We start from the raw sequence: 13207 nt of genomic DNA on the forward strand, positions 1-13207 counted from the left end.
TCTATATATAATATTATTCATATTGTGGGCTTGTTTTCCTTTATTAATGGAAAGACTTAGCATCTTATACTATCTGCATATAGAAGTAATTTATACTATTTCCTTTTTCTTTTTTGTGCGTTTCAAAAAACTGATACTATTTATACTGTTATTTTATTTTCTATTTTGTAGGCATGGCATCTATTTGGAGATCATTTGGAACACTATTAAAACTATTTTTAAGTTAACTACAACTTGCAATTTTCTAATTGTTTTGTAATCCTAATTTTACACATGTTTTATTGGCATTACACCGGCCTAATTGCAACCAGAACAAGACCCGTGTTTTCATTTGATCGTCTCTTAGGTGCATTGAACTGCTGTTTCTGGCCAAAGCTTATCGAGAACTATCTTCTCGATGAGAACCGGAAGATGTGGCCTAAGCGCCTTGTCGGAGAGAGCCTCCGGTGACGCAGCGAGGTATAACTTACTATTTTAACACTTAACAAACGACAAATTTAGAGAGTTGAAGAAAAACGTTGAGTGAAATGTCGATGCACTATTGACATTAAGAAATCAGCCAAGACTCTGGGGACTTTGGTTCTCGTTACTAATTAAAACCTGTTCGAATATTGTGTTAATTGAATGAATGTAAGGGTAATCAATAAAGGCGTTGTAATCATTCCCGCTTCTACAAAACAAATGAGCAAAATGGAAAGCGATAGAATTGTTAAAAACCTTACCAACTCATGTAAGATTTAATTTTAAGTTTTAAAAGTAATAAATAGAAGTAAAGGTAATTTTAATTGCCTAATGACATCGTAAATATACCTAAATACATTAAATTTATGAATGTTTTTTACATTAGACGTACGTTATATGTTTTTGTTATTCTAAATTATCTCAATCACGTAAACGTCGTTTGCCTGCTACTTGATCTTCACCTATTTCAATACTATGGTTGCGAGAAATTTCCTTCAATGATTAGACCACCCATAGTGTTTTTTTTTTTTTTTTTTTCTTCTGATATATTACTTGCCCAATAAATAGCGTTAAATTATTATAAAACTCTTCACTAATTGCAATTACATAGTCTTTTTCGGCATTAATGGCAGAGAGAGATACCGAGTCCTCAAGTCTAGAGAAATATTCTAGGATTCCACGCAGTTCCTCATTTCCATGATATGACGGACGCAGTGAAGTACTATCTAAAAATATCAACAGTGAAGAGCCTTATACTTTACTTTTCTAACGATCTTAACACATTCAGTAATAAATAATTAGATAAACTTACAACTATAGTATATATACTTAATAAGATAAGATTTTTACCGAAACTATAATCCTTTATTGTGTTAATAAGTAGCAAGAATCGATTTTCGGAGACATCCTTTGACCCTTTCAAAAGTAACTGTTTGAAAAAACTTGACCGTGAAAATCCGACTCAATCCAAAGATGTGAATCAAGAATAAGAAAAAAAGCATCAGCACTTGATAAATCATTAAATTAGAAAATCTAATATTTATCTTTTATAAGGTTTTTTATTCCAGAAAAAAATAGCATTGAATAGCAACACTGATGCTGATTGCTATAGTTCAATTTAATAACTCGGCAGTAGATTATAAATATAAAACAAAAGAAGAAAACAACATATCATTTCTATAATAAATTCAAATCAAAATAAAGTTGCGAGTTCATCTTAATTTCGAGGACTTATTAATTGTTATTTTGTTAAAATGGTTGCTCTTCTTAAAGAACATTTTAGGTAAATGTTTTTTCTTAATTACATGTTCACTCGCAATCGTCTGGAGAAGATAACTGGGCATTTTACCATTAGAATGCGAACTCCCAGAAGAATAATATAAAGTTTTTTTTAATCTTTTTAATTTCATTTATCAATCTCTGTTATTGTAACTGTTGTTCTGCTGTACGCTCTTCTTGTTTGTTCCCTCCATTCTTCTTATTTGTTTTGTTCAGAATTTATTATCATAAGGTTGTCTGGGGTCATTTTTGAGGGCGAATACTGTTAATAGTGATCACAAGAAAAATTCTGTGTACTACAAAATATAGCATTTGAATTTTTATTATACCTGTATAAATCTGGCGACAGTTGTTTGCTACATAATAATTAAATATTCTATACCTTTACACACAAACATAATAGAACAATTTAAGAATATATTTCTTTACACATAAAATAAAATTACTTATATAAAAGTAAAAAACATCTTGTTTAAATAAGAGTAATATAATTAGATTTACACGTTTGACTATATTTTATTCGTCACACTATTACCAACAACATTTGAATCGTTTGCTTCCTCCTTTGAATTTGATAAGTCCTTAGATTTATCCAACGTTGCAGATGCATTCATCTCAATATCTCTAGCAGTCTTTATACCCAACCTCTTTGTTATTGCATATGAGAGTAGTTGAAACACAACTAATATGATGCCTGGTGCTAGCCACGCATCGGGCATTGTTGACACCGTCTTCGTATAGAGTAACGAGTAAAGAGGGGATGACAGCGTCTGAGTTGCTGATTCCAGGGCTCCTAATACACTGTAAATTCTACCTGAAAATGAATCTACTGTAAGTATATTTCATTAAATTACAATTTTCTATTAAGGATATTGTCTTCGAAAACGTATTTACAAAATAAATTTAAAAAATGCCTTCATTTAACGTAGTAAAGAACTCATATAAATTTCAAATTAATTCATAAACTTCATGTAATGTCTATGAATTATCATATAATAAATTTAATAATTTAAACATAAACTTTCAAACTTTACACGTGAAAGTGTAAAGTTTGGAAGTTTATGTTTAATTTTTTATAAGGTAAGATATTTATTTTTTCAAGGCGAGGTAAGCGTATGGCGTTCTTTAAACCAGAACAAAACAATATTTACAAATTTGTCTAAGTAGACTCAATAACATTCATACCTAAATATTCTGAGTATTACAATACGAACATCATTCATTTGATCGTATGCAACAAAGAGCAGGATTCTTCTGAACAGTCTTCCGTGTTTATTTTGTATAGGAATGTTTCTTCTCTTTGCATACGTTTTGTGTATCACAGGGAGTGTTTGAAGGCCTAGCTCAATTTTATCTCAGTCAATGATTTTCGAAACCCGTTTAATAAGATATATCTATCATTCTTACTAGATCAAAGTTGATTGTGTTTGTTCATACCTTGTTCTGTGGGTAAAATCTGTTTGTTGAGTATGGGTCGCTGCACCACTTGGGACCCCTGCGCAATGATTCCGACCAGAGGAACTGCGGAATTAAAAACAAGAAAATACAATGAAAGTCACATTGTAGTAAAAGTTATCCTTGTGCATATTTTATAATTTCTTCAAGATTTACTAGTTCGTCGTAAAATGCTAAATGCTGGACGCTTCCCACCTCGTCCTATTGGAAATTTATAGTGGAAGACTATGTTCAGCAGTTGAAGTTCTGCGGCTGAAATCATGATGATGATGATGATAAAATAATTTACTATATAATTTGCAACGGTTTGGATTAAAAAACGGACTACTGTTAAACAAACAAGAGAATACGTGCACAGTTTTTTTTATAATCTATACAGGTTCTCTTTAATATAATCATAAAATCCACATTGAAAGACATAATATATACATCTATATAACAAAACATTCAAGTGGTGCTGACAGTAGATTAAACAGTCTGGTAACGACAGGGCTTTCCCCAACAGAAATTTATTTACAAAGTGAAATGCTAGTGAAGGGTTATTTAATATATTTATCCACGTAATATGGACAAAATACAACAAAATTTTAAAACCAGGTATTTTCAAATGATTAACATTTACACGAATACAAAATTCTCAAGAATTTGGGCCGAACGCCAAAACAAATTACAGAACGACGTTCTAAATTAATCGGGAATTTGGTTAATGCACTCTCATATACGATTGTAATTTTTGTTACAGAAAAATGAAAAGTCCTCATGCCTCTATGTCCTAATGCAATGCATTCACCTAATGATATGATGTCGTCCCAGCAGCACACTAAATAGTGTCTGTTGGGGTTATAACAATGAACAAAATACGACGCTCTGAATTTGAAATATGATAATGCTTGATAGAGATCTACTAGCAAGCCTTTCAATTATTGCAATTGGCTCAATGATTAACATAAATAACGTAAATCATCACCGGCAACACACACTCGTCGAAAATCTTCGTTTTTAGACATTGCATTATTTTGGACGCGAAAAAGTTTCAGAGCTTCTCGGAATATGCCTATCCGAGTTGGATTCGGCGAGTGATCTCTTTCTCAAAGTTGACGTTTTGCTTTTACAAAACCAATTTTTATTTTTCTTAAAAACTTCATTTTTATATACTTTGGAGAGGTTTCTTGTTAAGGCTGTTTTTTATACTTATTTAGTGTTATTCTGGTATCGTGTATTTAAATACATGGATTTATAGTACATGGATCCTGCCGGGATCATAATATTCGGGAATGAAGAAAAAACTGAAGACAGAGAGACATAATGTCCTGAGTAAACTATATATGCTTTAAGATGATATTCCAGCCTATTTTAATATTGTTCAATATTTTTGTTTGCCCATATAAAAACTTATATTCAAAGTATTTAGTATTCAATATCTTTAACTCACTATGCACAGTTCATACTAGAAAAGATATTTAGAAGGTTGTCATGTGACAATAGTTGTTAAAAAATATGAATCTCATGTATACTAACGTAAGAAGACGACAAGAGTACTTGAAGCAGCCACGAGTCCTGAAGTGGCCAGGATATACGATGTGCAGCTTAGCACACCGACCATTTCATCCGACAGCCGCAAACGTTTCTTGAGCACCGTAAGGATTAGCAGTGTGCCTGGAATAATACAATAGTTCATTTAGCGAGCAACGATGCTACGAGATGTCTTTTATATCTTCGTAAATATTTAATTAATTTCCTTGTAACTTCAAGACATTTCATTGAAATTATAGATTGATTCTTTTTTTTATCAAAAACAGATCTTTTACAGATTGTTTACTAACAAGAGACTCCGATTTCTTGTTTCATCCATTGGCCTTTTACCGATGTAGATCTTTTGGCTACTATGGTATATGTTGCGTAGAATACTGATTTATAGGATGTATATTATGCCTGTTATGAATGTATTAGTATATTTTTTATAGAAAATTCAGAATTATCCAATTTTGAGTGTCGAAAATAAAATTGAACGTTCAGATATTGACTGGTAATCTTACTCGACTTATTAATTATTTTCTAAATTTTACGAAATTAGTAGCAGTCATTCTTGAATCCCTGTAGATACTATTGTGTTTAAGTGTTTTTACACAAAACGTTTTCATGCCTTGCATCCGATTAGTTACAAATTTTCAAATCTTCTCAAACTTGAAGATAAGAAACAGATTCTATAATTTATCAACAAAAGTAAGTTTAGGCAAATGACACCGATTATCTTATCTCTAATTTCAACACTCGCTATTGTACACCAGTGTGATAGCCAAGTAAATAAAAATAATATATTAATGTCTTAATACTGACCAATAAAGCTCACAATATTCCTATAAGCGATGAATGATCCGAACATGACGTCATCCCATTGAAATTTATACCTGTAGAACATATACGCCAACAACACCTCCGCTGTGGGATAAAATTTATGTCATTAATAATGTAACTCGGAGAGAGTGTTGAACACAATTTACTTTTAAATATTAGAAGAAACAGTACTAAATGTCATTGCTGCCATGTGATTTCGTTGGATAATCTACGAGTTTGCACAACGTTATAACTAAAACATTCCAATATAAAGGAATGCATTTTTTTGAGAGTGAATATGACGTCTAGATGGTATTGATGCCATTTCCTATGGTGTTTATATTTTTACTTTGATTAAAATTAGTACAGCTTGTTTATAATTTCACGATGCTATAGAAATAAAAATAATAATGTAACATGAATATTCGTAAATATTTAAAATACTTTGTACAACTATTTTTCTTTGTAAATAAGTATTTTTATAGATTCCAAAATCTCTTAATTATGCTTTTACAAATAATTTAATCGTATTAATTATTGTTCTTATTTGACTGCTTGTTTTAAATAAACTGTTATTAAAATACCCTTAAAATTGTTCAGATTCCCCAAACGTATGTTGAATTTGACCTAAATTCTTTCCAATGGAAAGCATAGTATGTTCCGTGATGAGCAACTGACCTGGATTAAGTCTTTCTAATTTATTGCTTATGCATTTACAGGAAACGAGACCATTGTTATAAACTTTAAATTCTGAACCATTAATATGCGAGATGAAATGTAAATTGAAATAAATTCAAAGTAAAATCATAAGTTATTTTTTTTTAAATTTATGATTATTATAATAATATGAAACACATTAATTAATAAATAAATGACAAAGTACTGTATAATTTAGCACTCGATTTAAAAAGAATTATTTTAATATTACACTACAATTCACTAAATAATGCGTAATAAAGTACAATTGTATGCAAACTTTTTAAGTATTGTTATCAAATCAACTCTACGAATTAACGCCCTAAATACATAAATTAAAAATAACCTTCTTTGTGTAACTGTATCACAATGAATGAGTTACTTTTCAGCAAAAAAGTATATGGGGATGCCTATATCCACACTGCAATAAAGTCACTAGCGTGTCAGAAACGTTTACTCGTATTTATCACATAACGAAACTTGTTTCATGGAGTTTTTACGTGTCAAAATCGACGAACATTACTGTTTTTTTGTGCACCAAACACTTTGCTTAGATACGTAATAATATAGAAATATTTCTTTGGAATTCTAGCATCTATCATTTAAGCAGTTGGAGGTTTATTCTGCTATCGTTAACTGCCTATATAAGATGTTGATACGATCTTACGTAGGGCTCTTTTTCTATGTACCGGCATGACAAAGTAAAATAAGTTTTTTTTAAAAATTTACTGTAATGTAATAAGCACATGGTAGGTTGATACTATTAACATTCACCAGATCAACTGCAAGTTTTACATTCGGATGCAAATTTACTCCAAGTTGACAAATTGTAGTAACTACCAACCTGATGAATTCATCAATCATCATCGTTGCAGCCTCAGGATGTTCACTGCTGAATAAAGGCCTGCTAAACATAATATATGAGAGAAGATTTCTAATAAGACTAGTTAAAAGCGGCCTGCGTCCGAAGATCTTCTATCTACCTTGTAGGTCCGTGGTCTTCATTTCAAAATCTAAAGGAAACAGTGGCCATCCTTACTGTGCGCTATGTAGTCCACAGCCCTCTCAATTTACTAATCCGAGCTATCATATATATAGGATATTGCAATATATGAAATATTTTAATTCGTAATAATAAAATACTAATTATCTGTTTTTATGCTTACTCCATCACCTAATTAGTCATTTTGAATAACATTTACACAAGTTTCATTTATAGCAATAAAACGTACCCTGCCACTGCCTATTCAATCTGCCAATCTACTTGTCAGTTTATTTTTGTTCAATTACGCATCTCCCTATGTTTGAAACGATCTCGTAGAGAGATCCTGAGCGTAGGCCTCTTTGGAGTTCATACAGCGTCTGTGAGCATGCCAATGAGACCCCAAATAATGAACCTCGCAGCAGCGCCATAAGCTGTCGTAACATACATTAGTTGTTGATCTTCGTATTTAGACACTGAAGGATATTGGGCGAGAAAATATAATTAGTAAATATTGTTTTGAAATTATGGAGTCAGTTTCAATAAGTTACTCATAGACAAACTTATAAAAAGAAAAACTTTCAGGTTATAGGTACGTACCCACCCACACGTGACCCAGCAACTCGATACAAAAGTGCCTTTCATGTTAAGCAAACACCTCAAATTTAGGTAAATATGCATCCGAATTTCGATCTTTGGTCTGTTTATATATGTTTATAATGGAAATATGAGAATGGAAAATAATTATGAATAAGCCTAGTGTTTACCAGAGAGGAGCATTCGGTCACCAAGCGCCACAATCAGCATGAGAAGTATAATGGTCCTTTTGTAGCCGTCGCGGCGCCGGAACAGACATTGAAAGGCGTTGAGCGGTAATCTCCAGTTGAACACTGACACTTTGTTTTCATCGTTCACATTAACGTCTTTTATCACTAATATCACGTAGAGCAATGATGCCAGCTGGAAAAAAGGTTACATAGCACTTATTTATCTAGACGACCACGTAAAAGCTGTTTATACAGCTATCGTACTTGTAAATATTGTAATATACTTTCCTTACATAAACATTACGTCGAAATAATAAATACTTGACACACATTAGGACAAAATAGAATAGGTAGAAAGGTTGTTATTATGTCTACGTATATGTTAAATATGGAGTTTGTAAAAAAATCGACTTTCATACAAATTGATGAATTGAACGGGATGAAAACTCAATCTATAATAAAATTTCATTTTATTGACTCAACAATCATTAGTTTTAATATCAATATATTGATTAAATGTCTACGTATAAGATATGTTAACATGGAAACGTTTCAGGTTGTTAGACTGTTTACAAAGCACTTTATGTGAACGAAGATTCAAGTGCAAATGGTGTAATTTTAAATGAAGTCGGGAAACAACAGGTACACTGGTCCTAGTATCAATTAGTAATAAGTCAAATTTATTTATACTTATTTCGAGCTTGTTTCAAATTTACAGAGTTCAATAGCAATTGAAATACATTTGACATATTCGGAAAACTTCAAGCTAAGCCAATGTAGTCGAGTATATACTTTGGGTTTATGATTTTATAAAAATATCCCTAACGAAAGTTTTAGAAGTATATGGGCATCGTGTTTTTGGTTGCCATAACTAATCAGTACACGTCAATGATGATTCTTTGTATAGTTTTTGCAGCGCTAGATCAACGGTGGTTTCACTTGTATTTAATAATGGCATTGCAAGTTTTATATTTACAAACAGAACGATCGACGTTCCAACACAATGCAGTATACCTAAAACAAATTAACAACAAACTTTATTACAAACTTGTATTTGTTTTACTTTCTAGTAAAATTTAATTTGAGATTCCTAACCAAAATAACCAGATATCCAATAGAAAGCAAACTGGTACAAAGCCAAAATTGAAAAAGCTATTCAAAAAGTTTTATATATTAAATGTCTGAGTACAGGTAGATGTTTTATGCGACTACGACTAGGGTAAAAAAAAGTAAAAAACTAAAGTAAAAAAAATACTCAATCATTATATGACTTTGATAATGGTCGGTAAAACAAAAGATATTATGTACATTCATTATCCGAATAAGACTAGTTTGATCGAGCGCATAATAATAACAAACCGCCGTTATTTTTATGTACCTTTGTTGTATTACACCGTCGATAAGAAATACCGACAGATAAACAACAGTAATCTTATACACATTTTGTTACACCTACGACGACTCAGTAATATTGATATCGTATTGAAATGATGGCGAAATAAATTTGTATACATATCGTTACAAACAATAAAGCTCTTGGTTAAAAATGTGTTGTAATATGATTATTGTACAAGCATTGGTATGTTCGGGTTTGCAAGGCATTGCATAGCTATTGAAATTACCGTTCCTGACTGACATTTTCTAACTTTTATTCTTTTCAATATTTTACGTATTATGAATTTCAATATTTGATTAAAAAAGAGTTAACCTAGTAGTTGCGTTATGGTGAAAGCAAATATAGTTAATTCATTTTTATCAACCAATAGCCGATTATTGCAAAGCATGGGACTCGCCCAAGGATCACAGCAATGACCTGCTCGCATACAAATCTATTTAGACCTATGTAAATATTTTTCAGAAAAATGTTATTAGAACTGTTGTTCAACGCGAAAATATAACTTCTTTAATAATGAACCACCAAGGTAATGAGAACCATCTTGTCATTGACGGGAAAGATCGTTAACTCAACACCGTCTAGTGAGTATTTTATATTGCAAAAGCGAAGGTATCAATGTGTAATAGGGTCTATGGGTTACCTTACACATTTAGTTACATTAATTGGTAACTTTAGTTTCCAACTTAGACATAAACCTGTCAAAGCTAACCAGCTAAGTCGTCGTAAACTTCAAGTCAGATTATTATCTGTATTATATTATAATTTCAGACAGATTCAGGCACTCTTCGATACCTTGTAAGAAGGATGTTCTTCATTTTCTTACTATACGTTATAACCTAATTTCATGCTAGCTCTTATTCTATGGTCTCCAATAAGTATAATCTTTCATCGTTCAATTCTACGTAATTATGACCAATCAATTCTGTTATTTCTATTTCCGAAAATTTCAAGTATGTTATATAATTTCATGTTAGTAAAATCCATGTACCTGCAGTAATAAAACAAGTGGAAACACACCGTAGAATCCGAGATATCGGTAGAGTAGAGGCCCGCAAACTGCGCCGAGGACGTGAGCAATCTGAATCGCCGCTCGGTGGCTGCCCATGGTGCGCGTTATGTCCCTTCCGCTAGCGTGGCAGATCTGAAAAATGCTGTAAATTCTTTACTCTTGTAATCATCATTACCTTTTTAGTTAATCTGCTAAAAATTCAGCTTGACACGAGATGGCACAAAGACCAGATCTGTTTAATGAAATATCGACAATCAAGGGTCTACTATTGGAAGGAGATCCTACTATTTAAAGATATTTATTTTCGTATTCAATTTATCATCATCATCATCATAATTTTAGCAGAAGGTTATCCACTGTAGGACAAGGCCTTTTGGTGTCCGTAACATTTTCACCTGTTCACCTTGCCGGTGAACATCCTACGCTGGTGGATGGTCGATACTCCAAGACGTTAAAGCAACCGATGGAGAGTGCTATGCTCGGGATTTCAGTGGGAAGTAGCAGTGGGCAGCTCACATAGTACGCAGAACAGATGGTCGCTAGGATCCTAAGTTTCCAGAGTGAAGATCACGAACCGGCAAGCGGTGCATAGGATGTCCACCGCCAAGGCGAACAGACTGTTCTATTAAGATCATCGGAGAACACTAAATGCACCTCGCAACCGGTCTTATTAGATATCTAAGGAATGGCTTATGTTCAGCAGTGGACATCTTACGGCCGAAATACTTACGATCATTAAATATACAATAATACACGATAATAAATCTTCATAATAGTTTAAAACTACTTATTACAGAAAGAAAATAAAAATAAATTAGATACACCTCCTAAAGAAAACGATTTTCACTATTCACTGAACATTGGGTATTTATGAGCAAGCTGCACCGGTTCATCTTACGCACATATGAGCAAGTGTGAATTAATAACATAGCAAAATTTCATTGTACGACACAAAACTGACATAAATTTTTGCTTTACATAGTTTATTCTGTGGTTCTTTTAGAACAACATGTTTTAAGGAAACCTTCAAACTTTGGTGTTTTTGAAACGATATATTAAAAAATACTGGGCGGTCTGTTGGTTTCATGTCTGTCATATTGTTGAGCTATTTGAGTCATATTTTTTTAGTCATTTGATAACGTCTGTAAAATGCAATTCTTAAAATTGTATTACGAAATAAAATATATATTATAGGGCTTGTTCCTACTAAAATGAATTTACAAATATGACATATAACACACAAATAAAGAAATATACTTCTACAAATATAGTAAGAAAATTATGATTTTACTCGTATATAATACTTACATCGCCAACGTGACTAAAGGAAGCAGCGAGTAACAAACCGAAATTGCCACCCAATGAAATTGGAATTTGTACAACGTACAACACTTGTACTGTCGAGGCGCCGGGGAAAGTGAGAAGCAACAGCACTCCTGTGGTCATCACACTCATACCGATCAGAGGCGTCATAAGGAGTGGCTTCCTTCTACCGCTGCAATCGCTCCACGGACCAACGAACAGAAGAACTATGGTTGATAGTAAACAACCAACGAAACTTCTACTGATGTTCACTCCAGACACGACCATTTGGCTGGCTGCCTATAAGTAACCCACATTTTTTTTGTCATTAATATAAAATAATTTTATTGAATGATTATAATAATTTACTATCAACATAATATATATCAAATGACCTTTTTAAATAGTTATCACATGTTGATGAGATATTAAAATTAGATAGTTAGGTCATTTAAGTAGAAACGTATTCAATTAAAAATAATATATGATATTACGTTGCAGTTACCTCCGCAGTTCGAAATTCCTCTCCAACTCCTCTTTCACATACTTCAAACGAATAACCCAAGTCCACAGTGCAAGCTGTTTTTAAATAGAAATTTTGCAAGGAAGTCTGTCCTAGATTTATAGCCATCATTGCACCGGCCAAAGCCGGTTCCAATATAATATTCCATTTCTGTGAAGATTCATTTTGTGGCGTGTGTGTATTGTCACAACTGCCCTTATTCGAGTCATTAATCGGTCTGAAAGATATAAAAATCCAAACTAAACTATTTAATTAAGACTAACTTAAGTACTGATAACAAATCATACTAAGCTATAAACACAAATTAGTAATAACTGTTAAATATAATTTAATATACCTACAGGGTTCAAGAAATAAAAAAGAAAAAAACATAAACGTAAAAAAATTAGTAACAAACCTCAATTTTTCTAATTCTAGGACATCAACGGTGCCTTCAACCATAGTGGAAAAAGGATTTAAAGTCCAATGTATTAAATAAATATACTATTGCATATTTTTTGTTCCGAACGTTAATTCTATGAAAAAGAAACGGTTTTCACATCACAGTTATAGACGGGCACAAGAAGCGTGCAACTAGTAACGAGTTGCTCCTAATAACTAATGTGGATGTACAGATAAGATATCGTAGTGTTTGCTCTTTGCGTGTTGAAAACAGTATCATTTAATATTGTAAAGGGATATATAATCCTGTAAGTTAAGTGTATCAATGCACGTAATATATGACATAGGTAGAAGATGAGCCTTTCAGTGAAATCGAATAAACGACCAATTTGACTCCACCAATTTGTTCTGATTACATCAATTGGCAATGAAATATGTTCGTGCCAGCACTGGCATTGGCGACGAGAAGCTAGAAGTACTTATATAGGTTCAATCTTCTTATTAAAACCAATACGGTATAATCGATTGATATCAAGAATGTAACGGAAGCTTTTGATGAAACACATTATTTAAATTGCACTATGCAATAAAAAATATACAATAACAGTAATTTTATACGGCT

The 13207-nt window shown here is 32.3% G+C and overlaps 1 protein-coding gene across 2 annotated transcripts; it reads right to left on the bottom strand.

Annotated features, from left to right (window-relative positions):
- Positions 1–2077: 2077 nt before the first annotated feature.
- Positions 2078–12782, bottom strand: LOC137924915 (proton-coupled folate transporter-like). Of its 2 annotated transcripts, XM_068768324.1 has the most exons (9): positions 12602–12782; positions 12187–12421; positions 11688–11981; positions 10359–10511; positions 7975–8167; positions 5533–5634; positions 4714–4851; positions 3178–3261; positions 2078–2554 (listed from the first exon to the last, which is right to left on the bottom strand). In XM_068768324.1, exons 1-9 carry the CDS (start codon positions 12643–12645, stop codon positions 2250–2252), a joined length of 1548 nt encoding a protein of 515 aa, XP_068624425.1. In that variant the 5' UTR covers positions 12646–12782; the 3' UTR covers positions 2078–2249. The 2 variants fall into 2 exon arrangements, with proteins under 2 accessions (XP_068624425.1, XP_068624434.1); XM_068768333.1 differs by lacking the exon at positions 12187–12421.
- Positions 12783–13207: the final 425 nt, after the last annotated feature.

Source organism: Battus philenor, unplaced genomic scaffold, assembly GCF_028537555.1.
Source record: "Battus philenor isolate CCGP_79_NKW_IND1 unplaced genomic scaffold, ilBatPhil1.0.hap1 SCAF_10, whole genome shotgun sequence".
In the NCBI taxonomy this organism is placed as follows: Eukaryota; Metazoa; Arthropoda; class Insecta; order Lepidoptera; family Papilionidae; genus Battus; species Battus philenor.

Bases quoted from the DNA above. Each gene is read 5' to 3' on its own strand.
- LOC137924915 (XM_068768324.1), bottom strand. From the start codon at position 12,645: ATGGTTGAAGGCACCGTTGATGTCCTAGAATTAGAAAAATTGAG. The intron at 11,982-12,186 runs GTAACTGCAACG...GGTTACTTATAG, and splicing joins AGGAATTTCGAACTGCGGAG to GCAGCCAGCCAAATGGTCGT. The intron at 3,262-4,713 runs GTTAGTATACAT...TTAATTCCGCAG, and splicing joins TACTCTTGTCGTCTTCTTAC to TTCCTCTGGTCGGAATCATT.